Raw genomic sequence first — 14,143 nt, forward strand, 5'->3', positions numbered from 1 at the left:
ATTTAGCCCCTGGATGGACTACAAAAGTTTCTTAACCCACTTTCTGTGGTAAACTTGGGCATCATGCATCATGATTAGGGATAGTCAGCATGGTTTTTTGAAGGGTAGGTTGTGCCTCACAAACTTTATTGAGTTCTTTGAGAAGGTGACCAAACAGGTAGATGAGAGTAAACCGGTCGATGTGGTGTATATGGGATTTCAGCAAGGCTTTTGATAAGGTTCCTCACAGTAGGCAATCGTACAAAATGCGGAGGAATGGGATTGTGGGAGAAATAGCAATTTGGATCAGAAATTGGCTTGCTGAAAGAAGACAGGGTGATTGTTGATGGGAAATGTTCATCCTGGAAACCAGTTACTAGTGGTGTACTGCAAGGGTCGGTGTTGGGTCCACTGCTGTTTGTCATTTTTATAAATAACCTGGATGAGGGTGTAGAAGGATGGGTTAGTAAATTTGCAGACGACACTAAGGTCGGTGGAGTTGTGGATAGTGATGAAGGAAGTTGTAGGTTACAGAGAGGCATAGATAAGCTGCAGAGCTGGGCTGAGAGGTGGCAAATGGAGTTTAATACGGACAAGTGTGAGGTGATGCACTTTGGTAGGAGTAACCAGAATGCAAAGTACTGGGCATCAGTACATTTTAATAAACCTTTCAAACTTATTTTAGAAAGATGCACGTACTTTGCATCTCCAATTGAAATCAATTTTTTGTAAAAATGCAGAATTATCACAAATGTATCTTGGGATTTGTATCTTCGCAGCAATTCGTAATGTGAAATTCAAGATACTTGATGCGGTAATAGCTCAGGAGCCATTGCACAGAGGTGGAGGACAGATTATTCCCACAGCCAGACGAGTAGTGTATTCAGCTTTCCTGATGGTGAGAGTTTTACTGTAACATTTTGTGTCTTTGAATACTCCATTGTTATGCAGGATCCTTTTGTTATTTGTTAAGTTAAATGACAGAAGCATGCAAATATTTGTTTCACCATGCAAAATATTTAGGTGTGTATTTGTCTATACTCTTTAAATAAATTTGTTTTTTTTTCATAGTCTTTAACCATGTAACATACTAGGTTATAACAAATTTGTTCAGATCCACAAATTTTCACTGCAAACTTTGAATTGTAAAACACCTATCTAAATAACAGCTTCTCTGTTCTGTGATGTACTAGTGGGTTTGCCAATAAAAGAATGCCTTTTTTATAGGCCACTCCCCGTCTGATGGAGCCTTATTACTTTGTGGAGGTGCAGGCACCAGCAGATTGCGTTTCAGCAGTTTATACAGTCTTGGCGAGAAGGAGGTATGCAAATTCAATCTATCCATGTCGGGTTTAAGCTTTATCTTAGATTTTAGATATCACAAATCTCCTACAGTATTCAGTGAAAATGTTCCAATACTAGCCATGTGCAGAGGGAAAGCAGCAAAACTAAAATTAAGGATATGCTTTACCACTGTTCAATTTTGTTTAAATGCTTCTTTTAAAGCACACATCACCTATTTAAATTAAGGAATTATATGTTCAGTTTAAATATATTCTACATTTCACTGTGCCAGTTTTTTTTTAAATGTAGTATATGGTGTCACCTGGTAAATTAAAGTGATTTTGGATCAATTGGGAATCAAATCCCAGCAGTAAGATTAACAAGTATTGAGCTAGTTTTAAAATTGCACTTTTTCACAAGCTCTTTTGGAGCAAAAATTAGGTCTCAAAGATCAGTCTCCAATTTGCAGAATAAAAGAGGATTGAAAAGACCTAACCACTGTTAACACTAAGTTGGAACTCCATGGCAGCCACTGCAGGGTTGGAGCTTGCAATGCCAGAATCTCATCTCATGATGCCTTGTGACCCACTGCTTGAGAAACCCTGGACTAGATTGTCCATTGTTGAATAATGGAAATATAGAGAATATAATGTCTTCATAAATTTCCAATTAGAAATTCCATTGGAGATACTTCATGTCCATTACTCTAATAAAGTAGCAACTTGACGCACAATTATAAAGGCTTAAAGGATCTCTCTGGTCAGAATTAGTTATATAAAGAATTTTTACATTGACGTTTATTGCCCAATCTGCGTGGGACTATGTAAACATGCAAACTAGAATACTAGTTCTGCAATTTTTCTTTTTTTTTTACAGAGGTCACGTGACACAGGATGCACCAATCCCAGGTTCTCCACTGTATACAATCAAAGCATTTGTACCAGCTATTGATTCATTTGGTTTTGAGACAGACCTGCGGACACACACACAGGGGCAAGCTTTCTCCCTCTCTGTCTTCCACCATTGGCAGGTGAGAATTTTCCTTTCAGAAGCAAACAATTGCTATGTGTTAATTAGAAAGTGTCTCATCCTTTGTATTGCTCAAACCTTTCATCAAACAGCTGCTATCAAATGTCAGCATGGCTTGTGGGTTCAAGTTTCAGTCCAGGAATTGGACATCTAATACGTTTCTATGTCAGTTCAATGCATCAGAATGTTAAATTGTTACAGTTTAGAATATGGTGTTCCCACATATAAGTGGCTGGCTGTGCTTTTCAAGTAATTTATTTTCATTGAAATACTTGAGGATGTGAAAACCACCTAAAGGACACTGCTTTCCGTATACAGGTGAAAGTGCAGTTTTCTTGCTGATGACAGCAATGTTATTACACAGAAAAATCATCATTTTTCGTACCTAATTATTATGAGGTGCATTTGGAATTGGGGAATGGAAAGCTGATGTGCGTGTTTTTATTTAAAAAAAACACGACTAGGAAGTTGTTGGGTTGTCAAAAAAGTTCTGAAATTGTTTCCTAATGTTCTCTTATTTAAAACAAAACATATGACTCCAATCTCATTCCAACATACCTATGTCTTGCCAACCTTCTGAAGATATTAATTGAATCAAACGCTTTGCAACTAAATGCTGACCTTGGCCGTGATGTCCAAATCCTGGGAATGACTATTTTAAATGCTCACAAAAATTAATTCCTATTAATGAAATACGAAATAACATGTTCTGAAATTTTAAATTGTTTTCAGAGACTGTACTTGTTAACTGTAATTACTTAGAGATTTGTGGCTCTATGAATAGATTGTGCCTGGTGATCCCTTGGACAAAAGCATCATTATCAGACCCCTGGAACCACAGCCTGCACCTCATCTGGCCAGAGAGTTCATGATCAAAACAAGGAGAAGAAAGGTAATCAGATATCTATTCAAGATGTATTGAATTTTCAGTAGCAGTAGACCCTAAATGTGTATTTATTTTGTGCAGTGTTGTTTCCTCAGCAATAAAGGCCAGCTGAACTTTGTTGAAATATATGTGCCATTTTTCAATGTGGCCTTCTATCAAGTTATCTATTTGACTGTTAACCAACACAAGATAACTATACTTATTAATTACAATGAGACTCTTCAGCCTTTGGTCCATCTTAGCTCACAAACATTCAATTTGAGTTTTGAACATTTGCTAACTTTTTCACTTTGTGTTGGACAGCTAGCTTGAAGTTTAGATGGGTGGCATAACCTGAGGTGATGGTAGACTCTTCACAATCCAAGTTCAGGTGACTGTTTGCTCTCTGTTAGCCATACAGAGTAGACCTATGTAAATCACAAATCAAAATATGAGACAGCAGACCTCAGAAGTTCCACATTTTCTGTTATACTCTGGAGAATCTGATTGGTTATTGCACATTTTCACAGTGTGGAAAAAAATGCTCTATATATTGTTTAGTGCAATTCATTACTTTAATCTTCAATCAATAGGAAAACCTTTTAAAAGGATCCAATGGTTAAAGTAACTTCACAAATTTCAGACCGCATGACATGTATTTGATTATTCTGAAGCAAGATGATTTATTTGTAAATGCAAAGACATTCCTAGAGATAGAATCATAATAAATGAAGATGTGGAGCACAGCATTTATTCGTTAAATGTCTTTGTTGCATATCGATTAAACAGGGATTTTGTTCCCTATGCTTTTTTCATATTCTAGATCCCAAGCCTATGCCATGCTTTCCTGCTGCTGTCCTTGTCTTTACTCCTCCTCCCTTTCAGAGTATTGTTTTATGGATCATAGATTCCTTACAGTATTTGGCACCCCCATAAACTCAATCATTGACTATTGGCAAACTTCTGGCAATGTTAGAATCACAGTTCAGCAAGAATTTCCGGTGAGGCTCACTTTATCAGTAGTTTTTGGGTGCTCAGATGTTCCATTTTAGCTCTGGCAGAGATAAGCTAACTAAATGCACAGTAAGAATAGTCGAAGATTTTCTTGGTTTGTGGATTCATCTAAAATGTCTTCAGTTGAGTAATGAGCTTGCAGCACTCCTGGAAGAAAATTAATTAGTGTAATATAAAGTTTTTATGATTTAAAATATTGAAATCAATCCTGGTGGTATAGTGAATAGCTGAGAAGGCTACCTCAGTGACACTTGATCAGATGGGTGGGTGCGCTGAGGAACGGCAGATGGGAGTTTAATTCACATAAATATGAGCTGTTGCATTTTGGAAAGGCAAATCAGGACAGGACTGATTACACTAAATGGGGTAAGGTCCTAAGGAGTGTCGCTGAATGAGACCCTGGAGTGCAGTTTTGTAGTTCCTTGAAAGAGTCGCAGGTAGACAAGATAGTGGAGAAGGCATTTGAAATGCTTGCCTTTATTGGTCAGTGCATAGAGTATAGGAGTTTGGAGGTCATGATGCATCAGAACAGGACATTGGTGAGGCTTTAGAATACTGCGTTCAATTCTGGTATCCCTGCTATAGGAAGGCTGTTGTGAAACCTGATAGGGTTGAGCAAAGATTTACAAGGATGTTGCCAGGATTGGAGGCTTTGAGCTATAGGTACAGGCTGAATAGACTGGGGCTGTTTTCCCTGGAGCGTCGAAGGCTGAGGATGACCTTATAGATATTTATAAAATCATGAGGGCCATGGGCTGTCAAATAGCCAAGGTCTTTCCCCCAGGGAGGGGAGTCCGAAACTAGAGGACGTAGGTTTAATGTGAGAGGGGAAATATTTTATAAGAACCTAAGGGGCAACTTTTTCATGTCGAGGGTGGTGCATGTATGGAATGAGCTGCCTGAGGAAGTGGTGGATACTGATACATTTGCAACATTTAAAAGGCATCTGCATGGGTATATGAATAGGAAGGGTTTAGAGGGATATGGGTCAAATACTGACAAATGGAACTAGATTAATTTAGGATATCTGGTTGGTATGAATGAGTTGGACCGAAGGATCTGGTTCCAAGTTGTACAGTTCTATGACTGTATGATGCTTCATCAAGGTTTAATGCTAATGGGAGAAAATTAATTGTACATACAATTCTCTTCAAACATTAAAAACTGTTTGTGATTATTGAAAATTCTGCGAACTTTAAAGTATAAATAAATGGATTAGCCACATCTCCCAAAAATGTTTAGTGGTATATGTGGCTTTAGGTAATTGGAGGGAGCCATGGAATGAGGATATAGTTAATGTTAACTAAACTAATTTCCTTTGTACCAGATAACTATCTTTTTCAGCACTGACTTCTAAATCTCTAGCAGCCTGGGACTAGGTCTTGATCTTCCAGTACAAGATTCTGAGATGGCTTGACAGTGTAGATGTTGAGAAGATATTTCCACCAGTGGGGGAGTCACAAACTAAGGGATGTAGTTACAGAATAAGGCAAAACTCATTCGAGACTGTTGTGAAAAAATTTCCTACAGGACGTGCAATCTGTCTTGGACCTATCTTCCACATTCAAGGAGAAAGAGAAATCAACATGGTTTTCTCATCCCTCTTCACAACTCTTTGAAGATTTTACCTGCCCAGCTGTTATCAACTTAAAATAAATGCCCACCATACAGAGCCAGTGACATTGGTATATTTTTGATTTTTCAAGGCCTTGCTAGCTTTCTTATGATATAGCTACTATAACGGCAAGTGATTTTTAGGACCGGACTTTGTGTCAAAAACTGAAGCAACATATTAACTTGTTTTCTCTAAATTACCCTTATAGCTCTGGGAGTTAAGCCACTGTAATCTGAATCAGATCAGAATCAGATCTTTTATAACATGATCAAAACAAAAAGTTCCTGACACTGTTATACCCAATAGTGCACAGTACTATGTAGAAATTACAGTTGTTTCCAGTTCATTTAAGAAGTGGCATCTAATTTTAATGTTAAAACTGTTTGCTCTGTCATATAGTGATTCTGAACTTACAACATACTAATAAGTGAAATTATTCAGTACTTTTTTTTGTAGGTTACCTTGTTTTGCCTCTTAAGTATTAAGAGATATTAGTATAACAGGTAGGAATAAATCTTAACAAGTGTTTCTGCTTCCTTTGTTAACAGGGCCTCAGCGAAGATGTCAGTATCAGCAAGTTTTTCGATGATCCTATGTTGCTGGAACTTGCAAAGCAGGATGTGGTTCTCAATTACCCCTTATAACTAAAACAGCAGATTCTGAAAGGAAGGCCCAACTACTTACATCTCTTAACAGTACTCTATTTGTGGTATGTTCAGTCATACAGACTGGAATCGTACAGTATGGAATGAATAAGCCTGAATATGAACTTATCTGAACTTTATATTTTAGCATTGCAGGTGAAATGTTTTTAATAGAATTCATCTCAAAATTAAAAAAAATGTTTTCCAATTGTATTGATTGGATTTTTCTTACTAAAAATACAGGACTGTGAAGTCCACCTGGATAGCACAGCATAGGTTTGATTTGTGGACAAGTTATTAGTGTTATATGGTGTTCATGTATGCTGTGCATAAAAATCAGACTCCAAGCAAAATTACTGAATCCTTTGTACGTTGTCTTTGTGTTTATTAATGAACAGGAAATTCTCAGTGCAAAGAAAAGCCAATGTGCAAAATATGAAATTGCCAACCTTTGGAAAAATGCATTTCATGTCAAACCATTTGTGAGAGTGTAATTATTTCAGCGAGATCAACTCAATACCAAGTGGAACATTAACAATAATCCATAAATACATTCAGCATAACACAGTGAGGGCATTTATTTGTCGAGATCTGCTTCTTTTGGCTTCACCACATACTCTTTGTACATGGAATACAGGACTCCTGCAAAGACAATTGAGAACAAGACATGAACTCGGTTGTTGAAATTGATGCCGAACTTAACTAATTGGACAGATTTTATTTATGGGCAAGTTTGGAAGATGGACAAATGTGCTAAGGACATAAAAATTGTGCTGTAATTGTGGAATGCCACAACTGATGAAGGCAAGTGTCCCATATGTTCTGTTGGCACAGTTTAGCTGAATCAACTAGTGAGTCATATTGAACTCAAAACATTAACTGTTTCTCTCTGTATTTGTATCTACATCACAGACACTGCTAGACCTGTGGAGTTTCTCCAGTGTTTTTCTGGTATTTCAGAAAAGCAATTGTTATGGTTACGGTGAAAGAAATTCTTACTGGCTCCAATTATTAACACCTAGTTCCGACTATATAATCCAAAACAAAATTCAATGATGAGCTTTCTTAGAAGCCAATGTCTTCCCCATTAATTTATGTAGGTTGCAAGGGTAGGATTTGTAACAGATGCACAAAAATATGAAATTGTGCAGATGGATTTATTTCTAGATTGCTAGAGCTGTTGTGCCAAGCCAAGGTTCTGCTAATTCATCCCTTAAAGTATTTTGTTCATTGTGTAATCTATAAAATATAATCAAAACACTACTTTCAACTAATTACTTTTGCTGACGTAGACAGAAATTTGCTGATGCACCTAGCCTTTGATGAAAGAAAGAGGTCCACAAGCAATGCTGGCAGACTTAAAGTACTGTATGATCAGTGTAACACTGGAATCATTTAACTCTGACTGTAGAATCATACAGTGCAGAAACGGTCCTTCAGTACTGCCAAAACAATGCTCCTTTTTTGTACCAAACACATATCCTTGAATTTTAAGACACTTCAAGTGGTCAACAGAATTTTTATTTAAAAGTTGAGTTTACCTGTTTCAACTACCCTCCCAGGCATTCTAGACCCTCACTAACAGGTGATTAAAAAAAGGTTTTCCTCAAATCCCCACCAAGCCTTCTGCCTTCCGCTTCAAAATTATGCCCCCTTGTCAATGATGTTTCAACTAAAGGGGAACAACTGCCTTACTCAGGGACAAAAACAAGTTGCTGGAAAGGCTCAGTAGGTCTGGCAGCATCTGTGAAGAAAAAAAAAATCTGTTAATGTTTCAGTCTGGTGACCCTTCTAGAATTGACCTGTAGTCACAACTTTCCTATGGTCTCATGAGCACAACTGCACACTACTCCCAGCTGTGGCCTAACCAAAGTCCTGTATAGCTCCAACATGACCTCTAACACAGTATGGAGCTGGGAGAAACAGCAGGCCAGGCGGCAGAGGAGCAGGAAAGGTAATGTTTTGGTTCGGGGCCTTTCTTCTGAAATGGGGGAGAAGGGGGCTCTGAAATAAATAAGGAGGGGGATGCGGTGATAGCAAGTACACAGTAGAGCGGATAGATGGGAGAGAAGACAGACAGGTCAAGGAGGTGAGGATGAAGCTAGTAAAGGTGAGTGTAGGTAAGCAGTGGTGGGGATTGGTTAGTGAGGTGGGAGGAGCAGATAGGTAGGAGAGAAGACAGACAGGTCAAGGAGAGGGTGGGGTGCTGGCCTTGGGATGAGGTTGGGGCTGAGGAGATTTTGAAGCTTAAAGTCCACATTGAGACCATTGGGTTGTAGGCTTCCAAGGTGGAATATGAGGTGCTGTTCCTCCAGTTTCCAGGTGGCATCATTGTGACACTGGAGGTGGCCCAGGATGGACATGTCGTCCAGGCAGCGGGAGGGGGAGTTGAAGTGGTTCGCAACTGGGAGACGTTGTCGTTTGTCACGAACCCTGCTCTACAAAGCTGTCTCTGAGCCTCCACTTGGTCTCACCGATGTATCTCACTATCTCCAACATGACCTCCCTGTTCTTGGAAATCTAGGCCACAACTGATAATGACAAGTGACCCAATGCCCTTCTTAACCCTATTTAACCTGTCCTGCCACCTTGAGGTGCTTGTTCAGAGATACCTGAAGATCCTTCTGAGCTTCCTAGTGAATGAGTTCATTGGCTGATTCCAGAAAAGCATATTTGTCTTGGAGCAATCTTCGAACGACTGAGAAGCTTTTTTTCTTAAATACTTGTTCCTTCCTGCAAACACATTGTTTCACCGATACCAAAACACTTACCAAAGGTCACAGCTCCCACCACACATGCCTGTGCAGCCACACGGGTGTGTATAAGGTGCACAGACATTTTGGTATTCCCTCTGGTTCGTAGTTTATAAAGGCCCAATCCAACTATTGCTGCAAATCCAGTCATACCTGTATTGAATATTAAATTTAGTCAAAATTGTTTCAGTTCTTCATGCGAGTTATTTCTATTGTTGCAAGTCCATTGCTATCCCACAATTCTGCCAGTTCATCTGCGTAAAATATTTTGACTGAAAGACTGGCCAATGCTATTCTGAATAAATTCAAACCCAATTGTATGTTTACATTTTTCTTTAATGTATTGGTTGGACTGTAATAGGCTGTCACAGCATTGACATGCTGTGTAAACCTAGTATGGAGAAAGTTCTGATCCCAGTGATACGATCCATGTGGCATCAGAGAGTGCAGTATTTTATTTCTTAGATGAAAGCAGATAAGAAACTAAATTAGATCCCACTGAAAAGCAGATTTAAAAGAAACACTGCCTTTCGTGTATTGCCTAAACTTTTCCACAAAGTCAGAAATACTGCACAATTGAAAATCATAATTGAGATTCAATTGGAAATGATAATTTTACAATATTTCATGTTGATGAAGAAACTGATTTCAATTTTATTGGGTTTTATGTTCACCATATTCCCCTTCTCATTGGCACTCTTAATGGTCACATTTTCATAATAATTTATAATTGAAACAAATTTCAGATGTTTACATTTACTAACTACTTTTGATTAAAATCTTCCTTTTCCTTAATGTCTAACTGAAGTTGATAAATACTTTGATTTACGAAAATAGAAACCAATGTAATGAGCCATTTGTACACATAGAGCTAACCTTAGAATTGCCTGCAGAAACTCACCTATTGGAACAAAAGGTGACTCTTTGGACTTATCAATCAATTTTGAAGCTGGGCTCTGAGTCTTGGAACTCCATGGAGTGCTGTCTGTAGACATGATCACTAGAGCAGCAGTAAGTAACAAGACAGTGAATTAAGATGGATTAAATGGGATTACTTAGAATTTCAAAAACACAACATCAAGGCTGGATTAACAACGTGCAGATTCTCCAGCATCGGCAGTTCCTACTATCACGTCTGGATTTATTTACACCACCTAAAATCTTGGAATTTTTAGTTCAGGAAGGAAACTCTTGCACTTTGTGTTTACAAATCTCAATGCCATTCTCCAAGGAGGACATTTTCAAATTTTAGTTTACTAATGGTTTTTCGATCACCCTTTCAAAATCATTTGACTAAACCCTGCCTTAGCTCCTCTTATGAATGATATAGCAGTAGTTCTTGTAATTGAAACAGCACAGTAATTCAGAGGGCCAGGTTTGCAGTTTATTTGTAGTTAGCCTTAAATGTATAATGTTACAACAACTCCATCTATTTAAGTAAATTCCCTCTCATTCAAAGAGGGTAATCTGAGCTCAAGCTGCACTCCTAATACTGATGATAAAGAAAAAACAGGAACAGGAAAAGGCCATTTAGACCTTCAGCTCTGTCATTCAGTGTGGTCATGACCAATTATCCAACCCGATACTTCATTCCCATTTTCGCCAGATGCCCTTTCATCTTGTTTTCTCTCTGCCTACCTCATATCTGTAGGAACTAATCCAGAGACTATAGAATCTTGAAAAATGACTACTGATGCAGCCAAAATTTCTAGGGCCACTTCCTTTCATACTCTGAGAATGTAGATCATTGGGCCCTGAGGATTTGTCAGCCTTGAATTCCATCAGTTTCCCCAACAGCATTTCCCTACTAATACTGATTTTCAGCAACTCTGAAGGAATGGCAGTATATTTCTAAGTCTGCTTCACTTGACCCTGTGTTCCTCAACGTTTATACGTCTTTGTGAAGACTGAACTAAAATATATATTTAATTGGTTTGCCACCTTCACTCCCCACCTTAACTTACCCAGTTTCTGATTTGAACCCTACATTTGTCTTCACTATAATAAAATGTGAGGCTGGATGAACACAGCAGGCCCAGCAGCATCTCAGGAGCACAAAAGCTGACGTTTCAGGCCTAGACCCTTCATCAGAGAGGGGGATGGGGTGAGGGTTCTGGAATAAATAGGGAGAGAGGGGGAGGCGGACCGAAGATGGAGAGAAAAGAAGATAGGTAGGGAGGGGATAGGTCAGTTCAGGGAAGGCGGACAGGTCAAGGAGGTGGGATGAGGTTAGTAGGTAGGAGATGGAGGTGTGGCTTGGGATGGGTGAGAGGAAGAACAGGTTAGGGAGGCAGAGACAGGGTGGACTGGTTTTGGGATGCAGTGGGTGGAGGGGAAGAGCTGGGCTGGTTGTGTGGTGCAGTGGGGGGAGGGGACGAACTGGGCTGGTTTTGGGATGCGGTGGGGGAAGGGGAGATTTTGAAGCTGGTGAAATCCACATTGATACCATTGGGCTGCAGGGGAATATGAGTTGCTGTTCCTGCAACCTTCGGGTGGCATCATTGTGGCACTGCAGGAGGCCCATGATGGACATGTCATCTATAGAATGGGAGGGGGAGTGGAAATGGTTTGCGACTGGGAGGTGCAGTTGTTTATTGCGAACCGAGCGGAGGTGTTCTGCAAAGCGGTCCCCAAGCCTCCGCTTGGTTTCCCCAATGTAGAGGAAGCCACACGGGGTACAGTGGATGCAGTATACCACATTGGCAGATGTGCAGGTGAACCTCTGCTTAATGTGGAAAGTCATCTTGGGGCTTGGGATAGGGGTGAGGGAGGAGGTGTGGGGGCAAGTGTAGCATTTCCTGTGGTTGCAGGGGAAGGTGCCGGGGTGTGGTGGGGTTGGAGGGCAGTGTGGAGCGAAAAAGGGAGTCACGGAGAGAGTGGTCTCTCCGGAAAGCAGACAGGGTTGGGGATGGAAAAATGTCTTGGGTGGTGGGGTCGGATTGTAAATGGCGGAAGTGTCGGAGGATGATGCGTTGTATCAGGAGGTTGGTGGGGTGGTGTGTGAGAACGAGGGGGATCCTCTTTGGGCGGTTGTGGCGGGGGCGAGGTGGGAGGGATGTGTTGTGGGAAATGCGAGAGACGCGGTCAAGGGCGTTCTCGACCACTGTGGGCGGAAAGTTGCGGTCCTTGAAGAACTTGGACATCTGGGATGTGCGGGAGTGGATTGTTTTCTCTTTACTTTTCACCCCTTTTGCCTCTGCTTTAAAAATATTCAAGAGATCTGCTTCAACTACCTCTTCGAGGAAGGGTTCCAAAGACTCATGACCTTCTAAGAGGAAAAAAAATGTCCAAACTGTTTTAAATGGGCAACCTCTGATTTTTAAACAGTGATCCCTAGATCTGGATCCTATCATAACAAAAAAAATCCTCTGATGAAGAAGGGTCTAGGCCCAAAACATCAGCTTTTGTGGTCCTAAAAAGCTGCTTGGCCTGCTGTGTTCATCCAGCTTCACACTTTGTTATCCTCTGCATATCTACCTGTCAAGACCCCATCACGATCTTATACCTTTTAATCAAGTCACTTTCTAGACTAAGCTACAGCAGATATAATCCTTTTGTCACAAGGCAACCTTGTCGGCATGAGTCTAATAATCGTTCGCTGAACTGTCTCCAACATATTTACATTCCTCCTTAATAAGGTGACTAATGTTGTGCACAGTCTTTCGCATTTGGATTCAAAAGTACCCCATACAACTAGAGCGTAATTTCCCTACTTCTGTATTCAGTGTCCCTCACAATAGATTATAAAATTATATGAGCTTTCCTAAATGGCTATTTAATTAAATAATACTTAAGGATGATAAGAGGCTAGTAACATCTTTGCAAAACATGCCCCAGGCAATGACTGTCTTCAACAAAGAAAGATAACCATTTCCCTTTGTGTACTATCCTTTCCAAATCCCGTACTATTAATGTTCTGGGTGTCTCCACTAACCACAATCTTAACTGGCTGTACTGTATCAATACTGTGGGAGGCTCTTGCTGTGTGGTGGGAGGGTCAGGACCTCAAGTCCCATCTAAACCAGAGGTATGTTATAACACATCTGTGCAGGTTGATTAAAAATATTTATAAATACTGTGATTACAGGAGTAGGAAAGAGGCTAATTGTTCTGTGGTGAACTCACCACCTGATTGCGCAGAGCTTGGCCAGCATCTGGGGCACAAAGTTGCTTGTGACATAATACTTTTCACTTGCCTAGATGAATGCAGCCTCAACATGCAAGAAATCTGAAGACAAATCAACCAACTTTGATGATGAACAGAGCAAAACTGAAACAGGAGGCAACTCCACTACTTGGAGTCATCCTGACACGTAGGAAGAAGGTTGTGGTTGGTGGAGGTTAGCCATCTCAATTCCAGGACTCTTCTGCACATGTTCCTCAGGGTAGTGCCTAAGGCCCAACCATCTTCAGCTGTTTCATCAATGACCCTCCCTCTATCATAAGATCAGAGGTGGGGACATGGCCAATAATTGCACAACATTCAGCACCATTCATGACTGCACAGTTGACGAAACAGTCCATACTCAAATGTATCTTATGGCATCAAATGGCAAATAACATTCATGCCATACAAAAGCCAAGCAATGACCATTTTCAATAACAGATAATTTAACCACTGCCCTTAAGATTCAATGGTGTTCACTGACTAACTTATTATTGACATCCTAGGGGTTAGCATTGACCAGAAACTTGACTGGACTCACCATATAATACAGTGGCAACAAAAGCAGGTCAGTGGTTAGGAATACTGCAGCTGTTAACTCATAACTCTCTCAAGCCTGTTCACCATCTACAAGGCACAAATCAGAAGTGTGATGGAATACTTCCCACCTGCCTGGATGGGTACAGCTTCAATAACACAAGAAGCTTGACACCACCAGGTCAAAGCAACCCATTTGATTGGCACCACATCCACAAGCTCCTCCACCACTGGCACGCAGTAGCAGCAGTGTGTGCT

General features: G+C 40.2%; 2 protein-coding genes across 6 annotated transcripts in view; one reads left to right on the top strand and one right to left on the bottom strand.

Moving 5' to 3' along the window:
- The window catches only part of eftud2 (elongation factor Tu GTP binding domain containing 2), a 50,113-nt gene extending 43,322 nt beyond the window's left edge, over window positions 1-6,791 (top strand). The window contains exons 24-28 of the mRNA XM_048560627.1: window positions 759-877; window positions 1,207-1,301; window positions 2,140-2,293; window positions 3,077-3,184; window positions 6,335-6,791. Of these exons, the coding sequence (XP_048416584.1) occupies window positions 759-877; window positions 1,207-1,301; window positions 2,140-2,293; window positions 3,077-3,184; window positions 6,335-6,430 (572 nt within the window). The 3' untranslated portion in view covers window positions 6,431-6,791. The remainder of the gene's footprint in view (window positions 1-758; window positions 878-1,206; window positions 1,302-2,139; window positions 2,294-3,076; window positions 3,185-6,334) is intronic.
- LOC125466304 (HIG1 domain family member 1A, mitochondrial-like) overlaps window positions 6,792-14,143 on the bottom strand; it is a 55,923-nt gene continuing 48,571 nt past the window's right edge. For 4 of the 5 annotated variants that reach the window (XM_048560640.2, XM_048560638.2, XM_048560641.2 and 1 more), the window contains 3 exons: window positions 10,085-10,183; window positions 9,202-9,336; window positions 6,792-7,072 (listed from right to left, as the gene is read on the bottom strand). In XM_048560640.2, the coding sequence (XP_048416597.1) occupies window positions 7,008-7,072; window positions 9,202-9,336; window positions 10,085-10,178 (294 nt within the window). In that variant the 5' untranslated portion in view covers window positions 10,179-10,183 and the 3' untranslated portion in view covers window positions 6,792-7,007. Of the gene's footprint in view, window positions 8,175-9,201; window positions 9,337-10,084; window positions 10,184-14,143 lie in introns of all 5 variants that reach the window. The other variant, XM_059638749.1, reaches the window with a different exon arrangement.

The sequence above is a fragment of the Stegostoma tigrinum genome, chromosome 31 (assembly GCF_030684315.1).
Source record: "Stegostoma tigrinum isolate sSteTig4 chromosome 31, sSteTig4.hap1, whole genome shotgun sequence".
NCBI classification, from domain to species: domain Eukaryota; kingdom Metazoa; phylum Chordata; class Chondrichthyes; order Orectolobiformes; family Stegostomatidae; genus Stegostoma; species Stegostoma tigrinum.